The 16,065-nt window shown below is 43.8% G+C and overlaps 1 protein-coding gene across 1 annotated transcript in view; it reads left to right on the top strand.

Moving 5' to 3' along the window:
• Nucleotides 1-1,597: 1,597 nt before the first annotated feature.
• LOC130124909 (ankyrin repeat and SOCS box protein 2-like) overlaps nucleotides 1,598-16,065 on the top strand; it is a 53,685-nt gene continuing 39,217 nt past the window's right edge. The window contains exons 1-4 of the mRNA XM_056294255.1: nucleotides 1,598-1,941; nucleotides 2,631-2,741; nucleotides 2,938-3,107; nucleotides 3,282-3,437. Of these exons, the coding sequence (XP_056150230.1) occupies nucleotides 1,598-1,941; nucleotides 2,631-2,741; nucleotides 2,938-3,107; nucleotides 3,282-3,437 (781 nt within the window). The remainder of the gene's footprint in view (nucleotides 1,942-2,630; nucleotides 2,742-2,937; nucleotides 3,108-3,281; nucleotides 3,438-16,065) is intronic.

Genomic DNA, 16,065 nt, shown 5'->3' with positions numbered 1-16,065 from the left:
ATTTAACATTTTAAACAAAGTGACCTGGGGCACATCCATTTGCTTTAATTAGAGTCCTCAAAGTTAACAAGGTAGAGGTATAAAAATTAAGTGGGACACTTAGTTAATTTGTTTGTTGCACTTTCTTCCTATTACTTTGGGCTGTGTGCCAGGTTGTTAAAGCAGTAGAACATGAAGGTCCAGCCAGGCAGCTCTATTTATATTCTGTGTGTTGCATGCGGGTATAAATGGGAGTGCACTGCTCTACATGCCACTGTGTCAGGACTCTGTCACAACCCTTCAGTTCCTCAAGGCTTATTTAACCACAACGACCAAGACGGTCATTATGGCCGTTTTGGATTTTCAAAGTTTAATAACTTTGTGGGGGAAAAAAAGGGTACAGACCTGCCGCTCCCTGGATTCTCCTAAAATTGCATGTATTTGCATCAAAATGAGTTTTAGAACAATCATAACAAAAAAAACGTTATAATAAGATCTACCTAAAATGACCATGGACGGTCAACATGACCGTCTCGTAATTTGCACGTCATGATGCACATCATGTCACATTGTATGTGTTGGTGGCGTCATTTCCTTCGTGAAGTTTGTTGCTCTGTCCTAGAAACACACTAGCGTCCTCCAGTGCAGACAAATAGTCTAAACTTGATTTCTGATTATTTCCAACATGTCTGGTTACAGACGCACCATGACTACCACCGAGGCGTTGCAGTATTTACAGGCGTTGGACAGCGGCCATTTTAAATTGTTTGAAAAATAGTATTAAAAATGTTTAAAAATTTTTAATTTTGGTGTAAGTCATTTCCTAACAGACATACTGACATATGCAACCCATTAATAGGTTAACTGGGTATTTATCTTGACAGAATATAGAGTTTAAAAACTGGCTGTCATTTTGACTGCCCATGGTCATTTTAAGTAGGAGTGAAATCTCGGTCGTTTTATTAATGGTCATGTTTACAAAAAAGGAAGGAAAACTGGTGAATAAATGAATGTATGAATGAATAAATGAGCTGGTCACGAAACCGGCATGCTAGAACATACATGACATTAAGTACATTTTGTAATAATCAGTGTCTGTTACAGTTTGAATGAAAAAAACAGGTGACATGTGGGTTTAAGGTTCACTTAGTGCCTCATGTGGTTTTTGGAGGAATTATACCATGAGAGGATAAATTACGGTAAGGGGTAAAACTGTGGCATTTTGATTCAGTGGAGTAGTTCTTATTCAGGTCCTCATGAACCAGCAGTACTGCTGGTTTTCTATTCTACCAGGTACGTTATTTACATTCACAATATGTGAACAATATTAACCACATGATAATGGAGAAAACCAGAAGTAGCGGGTGTCCTTGAGGACCTAGTGGTCAACATTGTCTCCTCACATTCAGTCAGAGGGTTGTGGATTTGATCCCAGTCCATCTGTATGGAGTTTGCATGTTCTTTTTAGTTCCTGTTGTGAAGGCTATGATTGTCACTATTGGGCTCTTCAGGAGTTTCTTGGACCCGGCTTGAAGCAGTGACAGCTTGGTGTTCTCAGTATTTAGGTTTAAGAAGAAGTCAAACTGCTGCTTCTATTCTCTTTTCTCTTAGCTCTGTCATGGCAGCTGCCAGCGTCTCCTTTTCAGGCTCCACTGCTTCCAGCTCAGCCTTCGAGGACTATTCGCTCTACAGTAACCTGTCTGATGAGGAGCTCGTCCAGCTGGCCATAGAGCGCAGCCTCACTGAGAGCCACGGCTCACAAACCAACAGCAACCTGAATCCACCAAACCCACCAGCCACAAACTGCAGCTCCCATAACCCACCAAACCCATCAGCCACAAACTGCAGCTCCTCCAATTCATCAAACAGACCTGCCACAAACTGCAGCTCCTCCAATTCATCAAACAGACCTGCCACAAACTGCAGCTCCCATAATCCCCCGTGTGAAAAGCCACCTGACATGTATAACTTCAAGACAGCTTTTTTTCCTCTTGCACATCATTACTGTGCCTAGTTCAGACACAGTAGTATATAAATACAATCTATAGTATCAGCAATGCTATGGCAATAGATAATATTTCGAAGAATACTAATTCAATGCATAATATCTGTAGTTGTATTAATGCAATACATATCATTGTTAGCAATAACAATATCCTTGTACTATGTGGGGTCATAAGGCTGAATGAGAGACACTTTATTATCCACTGACAAATTCTACACCATTTATCATACATCAGGGAATAATTATTATTACTATTACTATTATTATCATCATTATTATCATCCAGAGCCTCGTAATATTATCAATTTAATTTGACAATAAAATAACATAACATCTAATATTACTACCATCATTTTGATACAGATATTGATTATGAAACTCTTAGATGCCAGGACCTGCTCATCTGTTGGGAGTCATGTCTGGAGGAGCAAAATGATGCTCATTGTTTAGGGATTATGGTCGTTTAAAGCTGTAGTATTGCTTGTAATGTAGATGAAGTTAGTTTAAATGTAGGACATTAAATGTAACCATGGGTAGTTTAGATTTTAATTAGGGGAGGGTTTTGATAGTACACCTTTTACATCTGGTTCATTCATTTAATTTCGCTTGACTGATAGGCTGACTGTAGTCTTTCTTTATCTGACAGGAGGCATTTTGATGGAACAGTGAGTCACTTCATTACAGGTTATGGAAGACGGATGGTGGCCTATCGCAGAAGAGATGGAAGTCTTATCCATGTGGCTCCAGAGCTCGAAGAGTAAGTTTTATTTGTCTACCATAAAGACATGTTAAAACATAAAGCTATATTAAATATAATAACATTAAAACCAGGCATATGTTGCTGCAGAATAAACCATCACAATGTTTTGACACTACTGTGGCAGAATCCTCATTTATAACCCAGTCGTTACAACTGAAAAGGAGACATGACTAATGACTGTTTCCCCATTAAGGGAGGAGGAGCCCCTCTTTGAAGCCATAAGATGTGGAGACGCCGGCAGAGTCAGACAGCTGGTCAACTTGCTGGGTACCAACCTGCTGCAGCCAAGTAAACCAGGCTGGTTGGCTTTCCATCAGGCCGCCTGGTATGGCCAGGAGGCCTGTCTCAGGGTTCTCCTGACAGGTATAGTACATCTTCAAAGGAGAGATAATGCCATTTCAATATGACAGACATGTGACCTATTCTTCTCATAGTTTAAGAAATGGAAGAGAAGCTGATATGGACAAACTTTAGACCCAAAACACGAGAGCCAGATTTGACTGATTTCTACCGTTTGTGCTGTTCTCCCATCCCAAGCCCTACCAGGGATGGTGAACAAGGTGACGGATAAGGGCCAGACAGCTCTTTTCCTGGCTGTAAGTAGAGACCAGATGAGCTGTGTGCACATCCTGCTGGAAAAAGGTGCTGACCCAGATATAATCACCAAAGACCGAGAGACCCCTCTCTACAAAGGTAAGACAATAACAATGAAAACAAGTTTTTGCTTCAGTATCAAGGTTCACAGGTATTTGATATTAAAGCATCTGGTATAGTTGGCCCCAGACAACACTCGATTAGCAGCGCTGCAGGAAAAAAATATAATCTTGAGGGACTCTTTATCAAAACCGGCTTTACAAAACACTGGTTCCTAAAAGTGACTAAATATAGGTTACTAAAACCTTTACTAAAGACGGTAAAAACTTAACGAAAGACAAGTTCCTAAAAGCTGGTAGACAGGTTTCCAAAAACGACTAAAAAAACGACTGGTTCCTCGAAAGTACTAAAGACAAGTTCTTAAAAACTACTAAAGACAGTTTCCTAAACTGCCATAAACACAGGTTCGCACAACCTACTAAAGACAGAGTCCATAAAACTTTATTAAAGAACGGCTCCTAAACACTAATAAAAACAAGTTCCTTGAAACTTTATTGAGGACAGCTGGCAAAAAAATTAAAAACTACTAAAGATGGGTTTCTAAAACTATTAAGCACAGGTTCCCAACATTCACTAAAGTCAGGCTACTAAAAACTACTAAAGAAGTGTATGGATAGGCGTCTGGGTGGCATGGCGGTCTATTCCGTTGCCTACCAACACGGGGATTGCCGGTTCGAATCCCCGTGCTACCTCCGGCTTGGTCGGACATCCCTACAGACACGATTGGCCGTGTCTGCGGGTGGGAAGCCGGATGTGGGTATGTGTCCTGGTCGCTGCACTAGCGCCTCCTCTGGTCGGTCGGGGTGTCTGTTCGGGGGGGAGGGGGAACTGGGAGGAATAGCGTGATCCTCCCACGCGCTACGTCCCCCTGGTGAAACTCCTCACTGTCAGGTGGAAAAAGTGCTGGTGACTCCACATGTACTGGAGGAGGCATGTGGTAGTCTGCAGCCCTCCCCGGATCGGCAGAGGGGTGGATTAGCGACCGGGACAGCTCGGAAGAGTGGGGTAATTGGCCAAGTACAACTGGGGAGAAAAAAAGGGGGGGGGGGAATCCTACCAAAAAAACATTTGGGAAAGAAATTGTTTTCCTATAACTAGAGTGATCTTACTTTAAACACGACCCTTTCACCGCGGACCACCACCACAACGTAGCAACAACCAGTGCTGTCCATGCGTGGAGACAACGCCGCCAGCCAAACGGCGCGGGCTATGGGAACTAAAATGCGGAGATAGGGTAACTGTAACGAGTACCCATGAGTAGACTCGCCAGCCCTCGTGTAACGGGTAACCTGTACTCATGCAGTGGGGTGTTGCATTGTGTGTGCTGGTATAGGCCTAAGTGAATGTGTAGTGTAACGAGTACCCATGAGTAGACTCGCCAGCCCTCGTGTAACGGGTAACCTGTACTCATGAAGTGAGGTGTTGCATCGTGTGTGTTGGTATAGGCCTAAGTGAATGTGTAGTGTAACAAGTACCCATGAGTAGACTCGCCAGCCCTCGTGTAACGGGTAACCTGTACTCATGCAGTGGGGTGTTGCATTGTGTGTGCTGGTATAGGCCTAAGTGAATGTGTACCCAGCTCACAGCTTCTCGCCCCTTTCTCTCAAGCTAGCAGGCAAAACTGGTAGAATGGTGAACTGGAACAATAGCACATTTATTTAAACTTAAATCAATAAATACACTATTTTCTCACACCAGTGGAGTTTCTTGTAAGTGTCCCGGGGCAATAAAATAACCTTATTCATATTTTCAGTACGACATTCCTTCCTAAATTGCTCTACCCTGCTACTGAGAATGTAACTCTGATTACCCCTGAAAACCAGCCTCTGAATGTTACATCAAACCAGGACTGCAACCTCACTCAATCTGCTCTTCGAGCAAATGAACAAACATTTCATAACAATACACCTCACCATGGTATTGCAGTCATCATACATTTCCGCTCGTTCTAACCGTCAACAGCGTCCCTTCCGCTGGGTGAAGAACGACGGCGCAGCGCCTCGCCTTGCCTCACCTCACACTGAGCAACAGCCCAAAGCCTTGTTTTAAAGACGGATTCCTCCTTAAGCCCAGCGCTAAAGTGGACGAAGTCAAGTGGCAGGGAATACTCACAGGAGGGAGGTGGGAGAAAAGGAAGGGAGAAACAGCCAAACATGCCAATCAGGTTCGCTGATGGTGCCGCTCCTACTGCAGCATGGTCCGTTCACCTCACACACGGAAGCCGTCGTCCATTTCCTTGTGTCTCGACAGCCTACCCGAACTCGCACAACTCCGTTTTGCAGCTACTTTTGGTTACATTATCCCAAGCAAACATCAACTTCTCTACACTCAAACTTTCACCATCTTCCTTAGCTAGCCGCCATGCTCTTGTTCTCCGCATAGTCACAGAAGTCCCGCCGTCTGCCACCATTCCTCTCCTTCCAATAGGCCCACAGTTCCTGACAGTCACTGATCGGGCAATGAAGTGCCACCCGTCACCAGAGGCAATTTAACTCTCTACAAGCCAGTCAGTCCCATGTGGCTCGCCACATTCCCCCCTTCCAAACCCTGCCACAACAGAGACTTATCCACAGCTCTGGGACTCAACAGCAGGTGTCCTTCATTTAAATCAAATCAAATCACCCACAACATATAGCCCAATATCACAAATTACAAATTTGCCTCAGTGGGCTTAACAGCAACACAACATCCTGTCCTTAGACCCTCTCATCCGATGAGGAAAAACTCCCTAAAAAACCTTTAACAGGGAGAAAAAATAGGAAGAAACCTCAGGGAGAGCAACAGAGGAGGATCTCTCTCCCAAGACGGACAGCGTGCAATGGATGTTGTGTTCACGCAATTTACATAATACAACATTGAAAGAGGATAACAGAATTATAATGGACATGACATGTATGAAGAACATGATGCACAGGATGCCGAGCAGTGTCCACATGCCAACGGAGTAGTCCAGGACCCAAGCCACGCGACCAGCATCATCATGTAATAAGAAAAACTTAGGTGAGGAGTGGAAGGGCAGGCAGCCTCCAAATGGCGGCCACCATCACCACGGAGACCTGGGAGGAGAACCGACTGCACATGCACGCAAGAGAGACTCACATGACACCATTCAAACACAGAGAAAGAGAAAGGAGAAGACATCATTCAGAGAGAGAGAATGATCTATACTCTGTAATCTATACTTGATAATCTCGTCGGCAGAAGAGTGGTTGGTAAATTAATTGAGACAGAAAACCAACCCGCCATCCAGTACAGGTTGTGAAGCACTCAACTTAAAGGCAACTAATTGTAAAGTAAGGCAAAAAGATGAGTTTAAGTTTGGATTTAAAGACTCAATAGACTCTGATGGTCTGATGGCAGCAGGCAGTTTATTCCACAAAAATGGAGCCCGATAGGAAAAGGCCCTGCCACCAGCTGACTTCTTTTTAACTTTGGGTACACACAGGAGCCCTGTATTTTGAGAACGAAGTGCTCGAGATGGCCTGTAAGGTTTAAGGAGATCAGACAGGTAAGATGGGACAAGCCCATTTAGGATTTTATAAGTCAGCAGAAGCACCTTGTATTCTGATCTAACATGGATAGGAAGCCAATGAAGGGAGGCATAATTGGTGTAATATGGTCAAATTTCCTAGTTTTAGTTAGGATTCTAGCATCAGCATTCTGAACCATCTGAAGACTTTTAGTACTAGCATGTGGCAGACCTGAGAACAGAACATTACAGTAATCAAGTCTGGATGAAACAAATGCATGTATTAGAGTCTCTGCGTCAGCCATGGAGAGAAAAGACCGAATTTTAGCTATGTTACGTAAGTGAAAAAAGGCAGTCTTGGTGATTTCTTTATTGTGCTTATCAAAGGAAAGGCTGGGATCAAACGTAACACCCAAGATTTTTGGCTGCCACACTTTGTGAAACCACAGATTGTCGATTGTTATTGTTACTTGATAAAATTGGCGTCTGTGTCTAGCAGCGCCTATTCGCGTCTTAAGCTATGACGTAGGCACGTCCCTGTTGCGTAGGCGCGCGCGCGCGAATTTGCTTCCGGCTCCATCGACTTGTTGACAATATGCCTCACTGCTGTGTCCCCCTTTGTTTAAATCGATCAGAGAGTAAAACTGAGACCAAACTGTCTTTCTATCGCTTTCCTCCGAAAGACAAAGATAAGAAGAGGTGGCTGCAGTTAATACGGTAAGTTGCTATTGAAGAAATGCATTGAAAATCGAAGTTTGGCGCCGACTTTTGTGCTAAGTGCAGACTAGCTACCCTGCACTGCAGACTAGCTACTACCGGTAGCTACCCTCTTGTTACCGTAATCCACGTTACATACTAGACAGGTATTTAGATTTTTAGCTAATTCAACAAGCGAGGATCAATATATGTGCTTTTCCATATGTTTTTCTGCTCAATAAGGCTTTAATCAGAGTGTAGTGGAGGGTAACAAGCATCGGTTAGCCACTTATGTTGTTACTACTACAACCCTGTCTGTGAAGACATACAGTTACTGTAAGCAAGCATTATGTCAGCTACACACTCGGAAAACTGCATTATTCTATGCATTCTTAGCCCATGATTATCTAAAACGAGATGATGCATCTCAAGGGGATTATCATTAAAGAGACTTGGAGTAAATGCATGAATAAGCAGGGGTACATAACGTTAGATAGTCCAGGTGAATGTGCTGTTTCTGCCTGTTTTGTTACAGTAGTGTCACTTCTGACTTTTCCCATATAAATCAAACAATGAAACTTCATATCTACAAAAAATAATGTTTCTGTAGGGAGACTGACATCTAATTCTAAAGCCTTACTATGTAACCTTTCCTTTATGAAAAGGCTATGAAAAGGCTATAATATTTGCCCCCCCCCCAAAAAAAATCTGTATTGTATAGTATGTGAATACAATATAACTTGCCCAATCTGTATGGTAGACTGTTTGTATAATATCATTATACAATCTTTACAGTAGAGTATGTTAACACAATAGAAATTTTGTTTTAAATAATTGATGGTTAAAGTGGCATTCTTTAACTTTTTTTGATAAAAAATAAAGTTGATTCTGGTCACAATTTACCACTATCTTTCACTGAAGGAGGTAACAGAGGACTGATTTAGCCTATTTCCCATTCACAAATCCTTCACCATCTGTTACAATGCCCATGTTTGTGACTGTGTCTAACCAGACACAGACACAAAAATGGGCATTGTAGCAGATGCTGAAGATTTCATGAATGGGAAATAGGCTGAATTAGTACAGTGTTACCTCCTTCAGTGAAAGATAGTGGTAAATCTTGACCAAAATAAACTTTATTTTTTATCGAAAAAAGTTAAAGAATGCCACTTTAATTGTTCAAATCCAGGGCAGACGATAAGTTACAATGCAGCTTCAAGTTTTCATTGCCAATCATTTCTAAATCTCTCATTCTTTTTTTGTTTTACAGGCGTGATGGCTTTACACCAAGCCCCTGCTCAAGGGTGTGCAGTTGGCATTTTCCAAATGGCAAAGCTGCTGGCCCATCACGTTTTGCTTGGAACGAGGGGAAGACTTTCCCAGGCCACCTCAGCCTTCCACACAAGAAGAGAAAAACAGTACCACTCCCTCCCAGTGGTGAAGAAGGGACAAATGAACTTGAATTACAAAATTCAGACATTGCAACCGCAGAGCCCCCTAGTACTTCAGACAACCCAACCGCAGAGACCCCTAGTACTTCAGACAACCCAACCGCAGACACCCCTAGTACTTCAGACAACCCAACCGCAGACACCCCTAGTACTTCAGACAACCCAACCGCAGACACCCCTAGTACTTCAGACAACCCAACCGCAGACACCCCTAATACTTCAGACAACCCAACCGCAGACACCCCTGGTACTTCAGACAACCCAACCGCAGACACCCCCAGTACTTCAGACAACCCAACCGCAGACACCCCTGGTACTTCAGACAACCCAACCGCAGACACCCCTAGTACTTCAGACAACCCAACCGCAGACACCCCTCGTACTTCAGACAACCCTTTTAACAGTGTTGCGCTGCTAGAGATAGAGGTTGACATGTTGAGAAGAGAGAATGAAAAATTGAAAAGAGAATTGGAGAAACAAAAACAGACCTTTTCCTTCAGCCAAATATCTTCCAATCGTGTCAAAGTAAAATATTTCACTGGCTTACCAGATGTTGCTACCGTCCTGGTTTTGGAAGCACTCTTATCTAAGTTTTAGCTACAATATCATTCGAATTGGACAGTCCAGTCTATGCCACTAGTCGATCAGTTGCTACTGACTTTGATGAAGCTCAAACTTAATTCTGGTCATGAAGACCTTGCAACCAGGTTTAATTGCAGTACAGCCACAGTTACCAACATTTTTATCACCATTGTCAGTGCCCTGTATGACATTTTATATGTTGGTATGCTTGAGAACAACATCCCCTCCATAGAGAAGAACCAGGCATCGTTGCCAGAGTGTTTCCGTCCGTTTCCTAACTGTAGGATTGTGCTCGATTGCACAGAGTTAGCAGTCTCCAGGACAGAGAGGCTTGACAAACAGAATCATTTATGGAGCCAGTACAAAAAACGGACCACACACAAAGCCTTAATAGGTGTGGCTCCTAATGGAGTGATAACATTTGTCAGTGACTATTATGGTGGAAGTGCCTCAGACAAGGCTATTACATTAGATTCTGGAGTTCTCAATCATCTACACCCAGGAGACATGGTGATGGCAGATAAAGGCTTCACAATCCGGGACATCTTGCCAGAAGGGGTTTCACTCAACATCCCGTCTTTCCTTGTTAATGGACAGTTCACACAAGAAGAAGTTAAGAAAAACAAACTCATATCCAGTGCTAGGATCCATGTGGAGCGCTCCATTCAGAGGTTGAAATTGTTCAGCATTTTGGACAATATCCCATATCAGTTCACTAAAAACATAAACAAAATACTGAAAGTGTGCGTGTGTCTTACCAACCTACAAACACCAATTCTTCGGGAAATAGCATGAAATGACTTGAATAAATGTAAGCAGAATCAGATTCATGTATTTATACTTTTAATAAAGTAATACTGAATTAAGAACACTGCTTGATTTTTTTAATCAAAACACATTTGTAACAAAATGCATAGTGCAAAAACTAATGTCACTGTAAAAAGTATAAAGTGCAAAACATCAACATTGGTAACAAAATGCATAGTGCAAAAACTACTGTCAACGTAAAATGTATAAAGTGCAAAACATCAACATTGGTAACAAAATGCATAGTGCAAAAACTACTGTCAACGTAAAGAAGAGGATCACCATATGATGAATACAACATTTAAATATGCAAATTTGCATATTTAAATGATAATGATGTACCGTGCATGTTCACATCATGTATACTTTACATTACTTAACCACTTATCCAACCCATATGTTTGGACAGAGTCCTTCAGGGCTCTAACTAAGTGTCTTGTGTTTTATGTTATTATGTTATGCTCTCCTCGAACCATCACCTTAACGTGGTGGAGAGGTTTGAGTGACCCCCATGAATCCCGAGAGCTATGTTGTCTGACGCCTTGCGCTACTGTAGGGTCACACATGGCAAACTGGTCTAGGAGGGAACATACTAAGAATGGTTCAAGAGCTGTGAGGAGTTGTGCCCCACAGTCCTTAAATACGCACAAAGGTTTAAATTTGATTAATTTGATTAATTAAATTTAATTAAAACCCTTGGCAAACTCGTCTGAGGATGACTAAATTAATGCTGGGGTTCATGTGGTTAAGACCATTCTTCTAATATTACATGTTTCCAAACATTTTGGACAAAATAGAACATTTTACATCAAGGTGCCCAGAGATTTCCTGGTGCCCAGCTGACCTGTATCCAACGTGGCCTATAACGTTAATAAGAAACAGATCGTAGCACACATGGTAGTCCTAAAATGGCTGTGATCTTACATGTAAGTCTATATTTCATTAATTCCTAATATATATTTTAAATTCATTAAACCTTTACAGCGTTACAGTATGTACGATCATAGCCATTCTGGAGCTAGACACATGAAAAGCTAGCCTTGGATCCAAGAACGTCAGAGTTATTTTAACAAGTCAAACGTCGGAAAACAATTATCTACCGACAAAATAAAGCACTGGCAGTCTTTATCCAAGGCTTATGAATCGCCAGTAAACGTGGGATATAACATCAGAAGCCAGAATACCCAACATTACCAAGCTAACGCTAGCTAACCCTGTTAGCTCACTCACCTCAACCTGATAAACTTTCTGTTTCATGGAAGCCTGTACCTTGCCTTTTATAATGCCCCCTGAAACATTTACGTTCACAACTCTATCTGAATTGAAAGCATTGAGACCCCTTTTCACCCTGAGAGGTTCGTCTTTAAAAAAAGACGTTAATGTAAATATATTTACGGGTTCAGACATATTGTTTTGAGTGGAAAATAATGCAGTGAGATTCCCTAAGGCACCGGAAGTATAACTCCGCCCACACGTGACGTCGCGTCGTGCGTCGTGACGTCGTGCTTAAGAGCCGAATGACTAGCATCTCGGTTTTATCTGGATTTAAAAGCAGAAAGTTAAGTGACATCCAGTTTTTCACGGTAGCCAATCAGGCCTCTAAGTTAGTGATTTGAGTATGATCATCAGCCCTTATAGGCACATACAGCTGAGTATCATCAGCATAGCAATGGAAATTTATTCCGTAACTGCGTATAATTTGGCCAAGAGGTGTAATGTAAAGAGGGAAAAGTAGAAGGACAAGTACTGAGCCCTGTGGCAAACCATGTTTAATGTCAGAAAATTTTGATATAATATTATTATAGCAGACACAATGTGTTCTTCCAGATAAGTAGGACTTAAGCCAAGAGAGAGCTAAACCAGAGACACCAAAATTACAATTTAATCTATCCAAAAGTATACAGTGATCAATGGTGTCAAAGGCTGCACTGAGGTCCAGTAGTAGAAGCACAGAAGTGGAATCAGAGTCGATCGCCAGTAGAAGATCATTTACCACTCTGGTCAGAGCAGTCTCAATTTACCATTGCTTAACATCATTATTGTTTATCTGGTAGGAATTAAGGCAAAGCATTGACAACCAACAATGAAAAGTATACATTCTACATAACATACATCAGTGGAACAAACATTGATAGTGCAAGACAAAATACAATGATACTCAGGACTATTTTGTGATATTGTCCTTGGGGAGTTTACCTCTTGTATTTCTCTGAGGCGGACTAGGCCTTGGCATATCCTCACTATCTGCACTGGATTCATCTGCATCCTCAGATGGCGCTCCCCCTTCTGACTCATCCTTTGTGATCACCTGGTTTTTACCCAGCCCTGACCGCTCACATTGCTGCCCCCCCCCCCCGTCTGTGTCAGGAATGTCACTGTGTGGTGTACTGTGGGTGGGTGTGTGGTGAGTCTGAGTGGTGCGAGGATGACTACACTACATCATAGGTGTCGGATGTAGACTGATACTGGGCCCTTTTGCGAGTATGGGGAACTGTTCTTGAGCTAGGAACTTCAAGGACACAAGGTTTCATCTGATCCCTGTGCACGACTCTAGTAGGGCTACCCACCTCAGGTCTAACTGTAAAAACTGGCATATCAGAATTGTTTTGAGCCACGATGAGATAAAGATCTGACTCCCACCGATCCTGAATCTTGTTCCTGCCTCTTGGTTGACGGTTTCGCAAAAGAACTCTGTCTCCTGGTCTGATGAGAGCCCCATATGCCTTACGGTCATATATCCTCTTGCAATTCCGAGAAGCCTCCTGTGCTGTCTGTGCCCCATCGGCTGTTGCCTGTAGTCGTTGATGATGGCTGAGGACCCAGTCATCCATGTTGTCAACATCGCTAACTTCCAGGTCCTTGCCTCCTAGGATGTCTCTGGGAAGATGCGCGTCCCTTCCAAAAAGTAAGTAAAATGGGGCATATCCAGTGGAGGAATGGACATGGCTATTATATGCCATGACCAACTCTGGTAGATGCTCCTTCCAGTTCCTCTTCTTTTCCGCTGGGAGAGACCTTAACATTTCATGCATTGTGCGATTAAAGCGCTCGCACTGGGCATTGCCCTGTGGGTGGTAGGGACTCGTTCTACTCTTGGCAAGCCCATAAACATGGCAGAGCTCTTTAATCACACAGGCCGCAAAATTCCAGCCTTGGTCGGCATGCAATCAGGCAGGGCAACTATAGTGCATGAACCAGTGTTTGAGTAGCACAGTTGCTGTGGTCCAGGCAGTTTGATCCTTCGTTGGCACTGCAATGGTGAACCTGGTAAACATATCGGTAAGCACCAGGACATTTTCACACACCCCCCCCCCCCCAACAGATGGTTCCAAAAGGGTATAATCCATGGCGAGCACTTCCAGGGGAGCTGTGACATTTGTGCAGGTCGGTGGGGCTTGTGCCTTTGGGAACACAACTCTTGCGAGGGCACAATGCTTGCATTGCTGTACCCAACATCATACATCTTTAGACATAGTGGGCCAATAGTAGCTTCACCTCAAAGCCACCATGGTACCCCTCTCACTGAAGTGTCCACCATGGTCATGTTGTGTCTCATACACAATCCGTTGTAAGGATTCGGCACAACCAGCTGTTGCACTTCCTCACAATCTCTTGGGTCTCGTAAGCACCGAAACAGGACACCACGCTGCAACATCAATTGCTCCCACTGTCCAGTCAATTTCTGTTGTGGCCAGCTCATCGCATGCAGCTCCTGTTTCTTGGGCCTTTCATGCACCTTAACGGCAATCAACACTGGACCGATGTCAGGATCTTGCATGTGAAGTTCCTGAAGCTCATTCCAGCTGTGTCCGCAGACTTGGTTTTTCAGCCTGGACTGAGCTGCCGAGTGTGTCACTGGCTCCTTGGACCTAACTCTGTAGGCAGGCCACAAACAGGTGCGCACTTCATCTTCCTTTATCACCAAGAAGTCTTTCTCTGTGTCCTTGAATTCTGGCTCTGAAGCAACTGGGATACAGGACCGCACGTCTGCATTTTGGTTCATTCTTCCAGGCTTATAATGCACTTCAAAGTTGAACTCAGCCAGCTGGGCCATCTACCTTTGTTCTACCGTGCAGAGATTTGTGGTCTCCAAGTACTGCAAGGGGTTGTGGTCCATAATGACAGTGAACTTAGAATATAGCAGCAGATCTTGGACTTTTTCAGTGACTGCCCATTTGAGGGCAAGAAGCTCTAACTTAAAGGCGCTATAATTCTTGTCATTCCTCTCAGACCCATGCAGACCTCGGCTGGTGAAGGCTATCACGCACTCGACCCCTTCTTGTCTTTGGCTCAGGACTGCCCCAAGGCCCAGGTAACTCCCATCCGTTGTTACAATGAATGAGAGATTAAAATCGGGATATGCGAGTATGGGTGGCGCCATCAGACACTTCCTCGGCCTATCAAATGCTTCCTGGCACTCTTCACTCCACACAAAGTGTTGCAGTAGAGCCTGAATGCCACCTTTTTTGCTTTACCCACCAGGGCATGCAAGGGCCTCGCTAACTGAGCAAAATGGGGAACAAACCGCTGTTAATAAGACACGAAGCCCCACCACCTGGCGTACTTCTTTTACTGAGTTTGGGGCAGGCCAATCTTCCAGGACTTTCATTTTCTCCATGTCTACTCGCACCCCGTCAGCTGACACTACATGCCCAAGAAATCTGACTTCTGTCTTGAGCAAAAAGCACTTCTTGGGTTTGAGTTTCAGGCCGTGTTCTCGCAGTCGCCCAAAAACCAGATTTAATTTCTCAACATGGCTTTCAAAGTCTTTGGAAAATACAAGAATATCGTCCAAGTAAACCAACAAAATGTTGAATGCCAAATCACCCAGGATCGCCTCCATTAAGCACTGAACTGTCGCTGGAGCATTACAGAGCCTAAACGGCATGCGGGTCCATTAGTACAATCCAAATGGTGTGGTTACCGCAGTCTTCTCTTGGTTTTGTTCAGCCACAGCCACTTGGAAGTATCCTGCATTGAGGTCCAAAGACAAGAAAAGCTGAGCATGATCCAGGGCGTCTAGTGACTCCTCCACCCAAGGGAGAGGGTAGGCGTCTCTGTGTGCTACATTGTTAAGCTTTTGGTAATCACAACAGAAACGCACAGACCCGTCCTTCTTCATCACAACTACTGCAGGTGATGCCCAAGGGCTGCAGCTCTCTTTTAGCAACCAGGTCTTGTACGTGTTGCTTGGCTCCCTGAAACACATGGGGGGGGGGGGGGTCCTGCGATGTCTTTGCTTGATAGGGTGCGCATGGCCTGTTGGGATACAATGTGTCACTGTAGTGGTGTAGCCATAATCACGGCCATATTGCGAAAATACAGCGTGATACTTCTCCAGCAGCTGGTTAAATTGATGCACTTGATCTGACGTGAGCCCCTGGAGATTAGCTTGTACAGGAACAGATAATGGCCCCGATCCGTCCAGTTTGGATTTAGCTCTAACCTCCCTTACAAGCGCTTTGACATGTGGCTCCCCAACAGCCTCTTCAAATGCTACCAACTCTTTGTGCAGCACCTTCTGTGGTTTACACAGCTCGGCGATTCTCACCCTCGGGGGCAAAACAATTGGCTCCTGGCTTGGGTTCATGAAACTCACTGGGACTTTACCACCCACTGAGTGTGCCAGGACATTGGCGACCAGCAGTCCAGGGGGAGTGTT

The sequence above is a fragment of the Lampris incognitus genome, chromosome 15 (genome assembly GCF_029633865.1).
Source record: "Lampris incognitus isolate fLamInc1 chromosome 15, fLamInc1.hap2, whole genome shotgun sequence".
Lineage (NCBI taxonomy): Eukaryota > Metazoa > Chordata > Actinopteri > Lampriformes > Lampridae > Lampris > Lampris incognitus.
The sequence above is the reverse complement of the archived record's forward strand: the minus strand, read 5'-3'. Positions and strand labels throughout refer to the sequence as shown.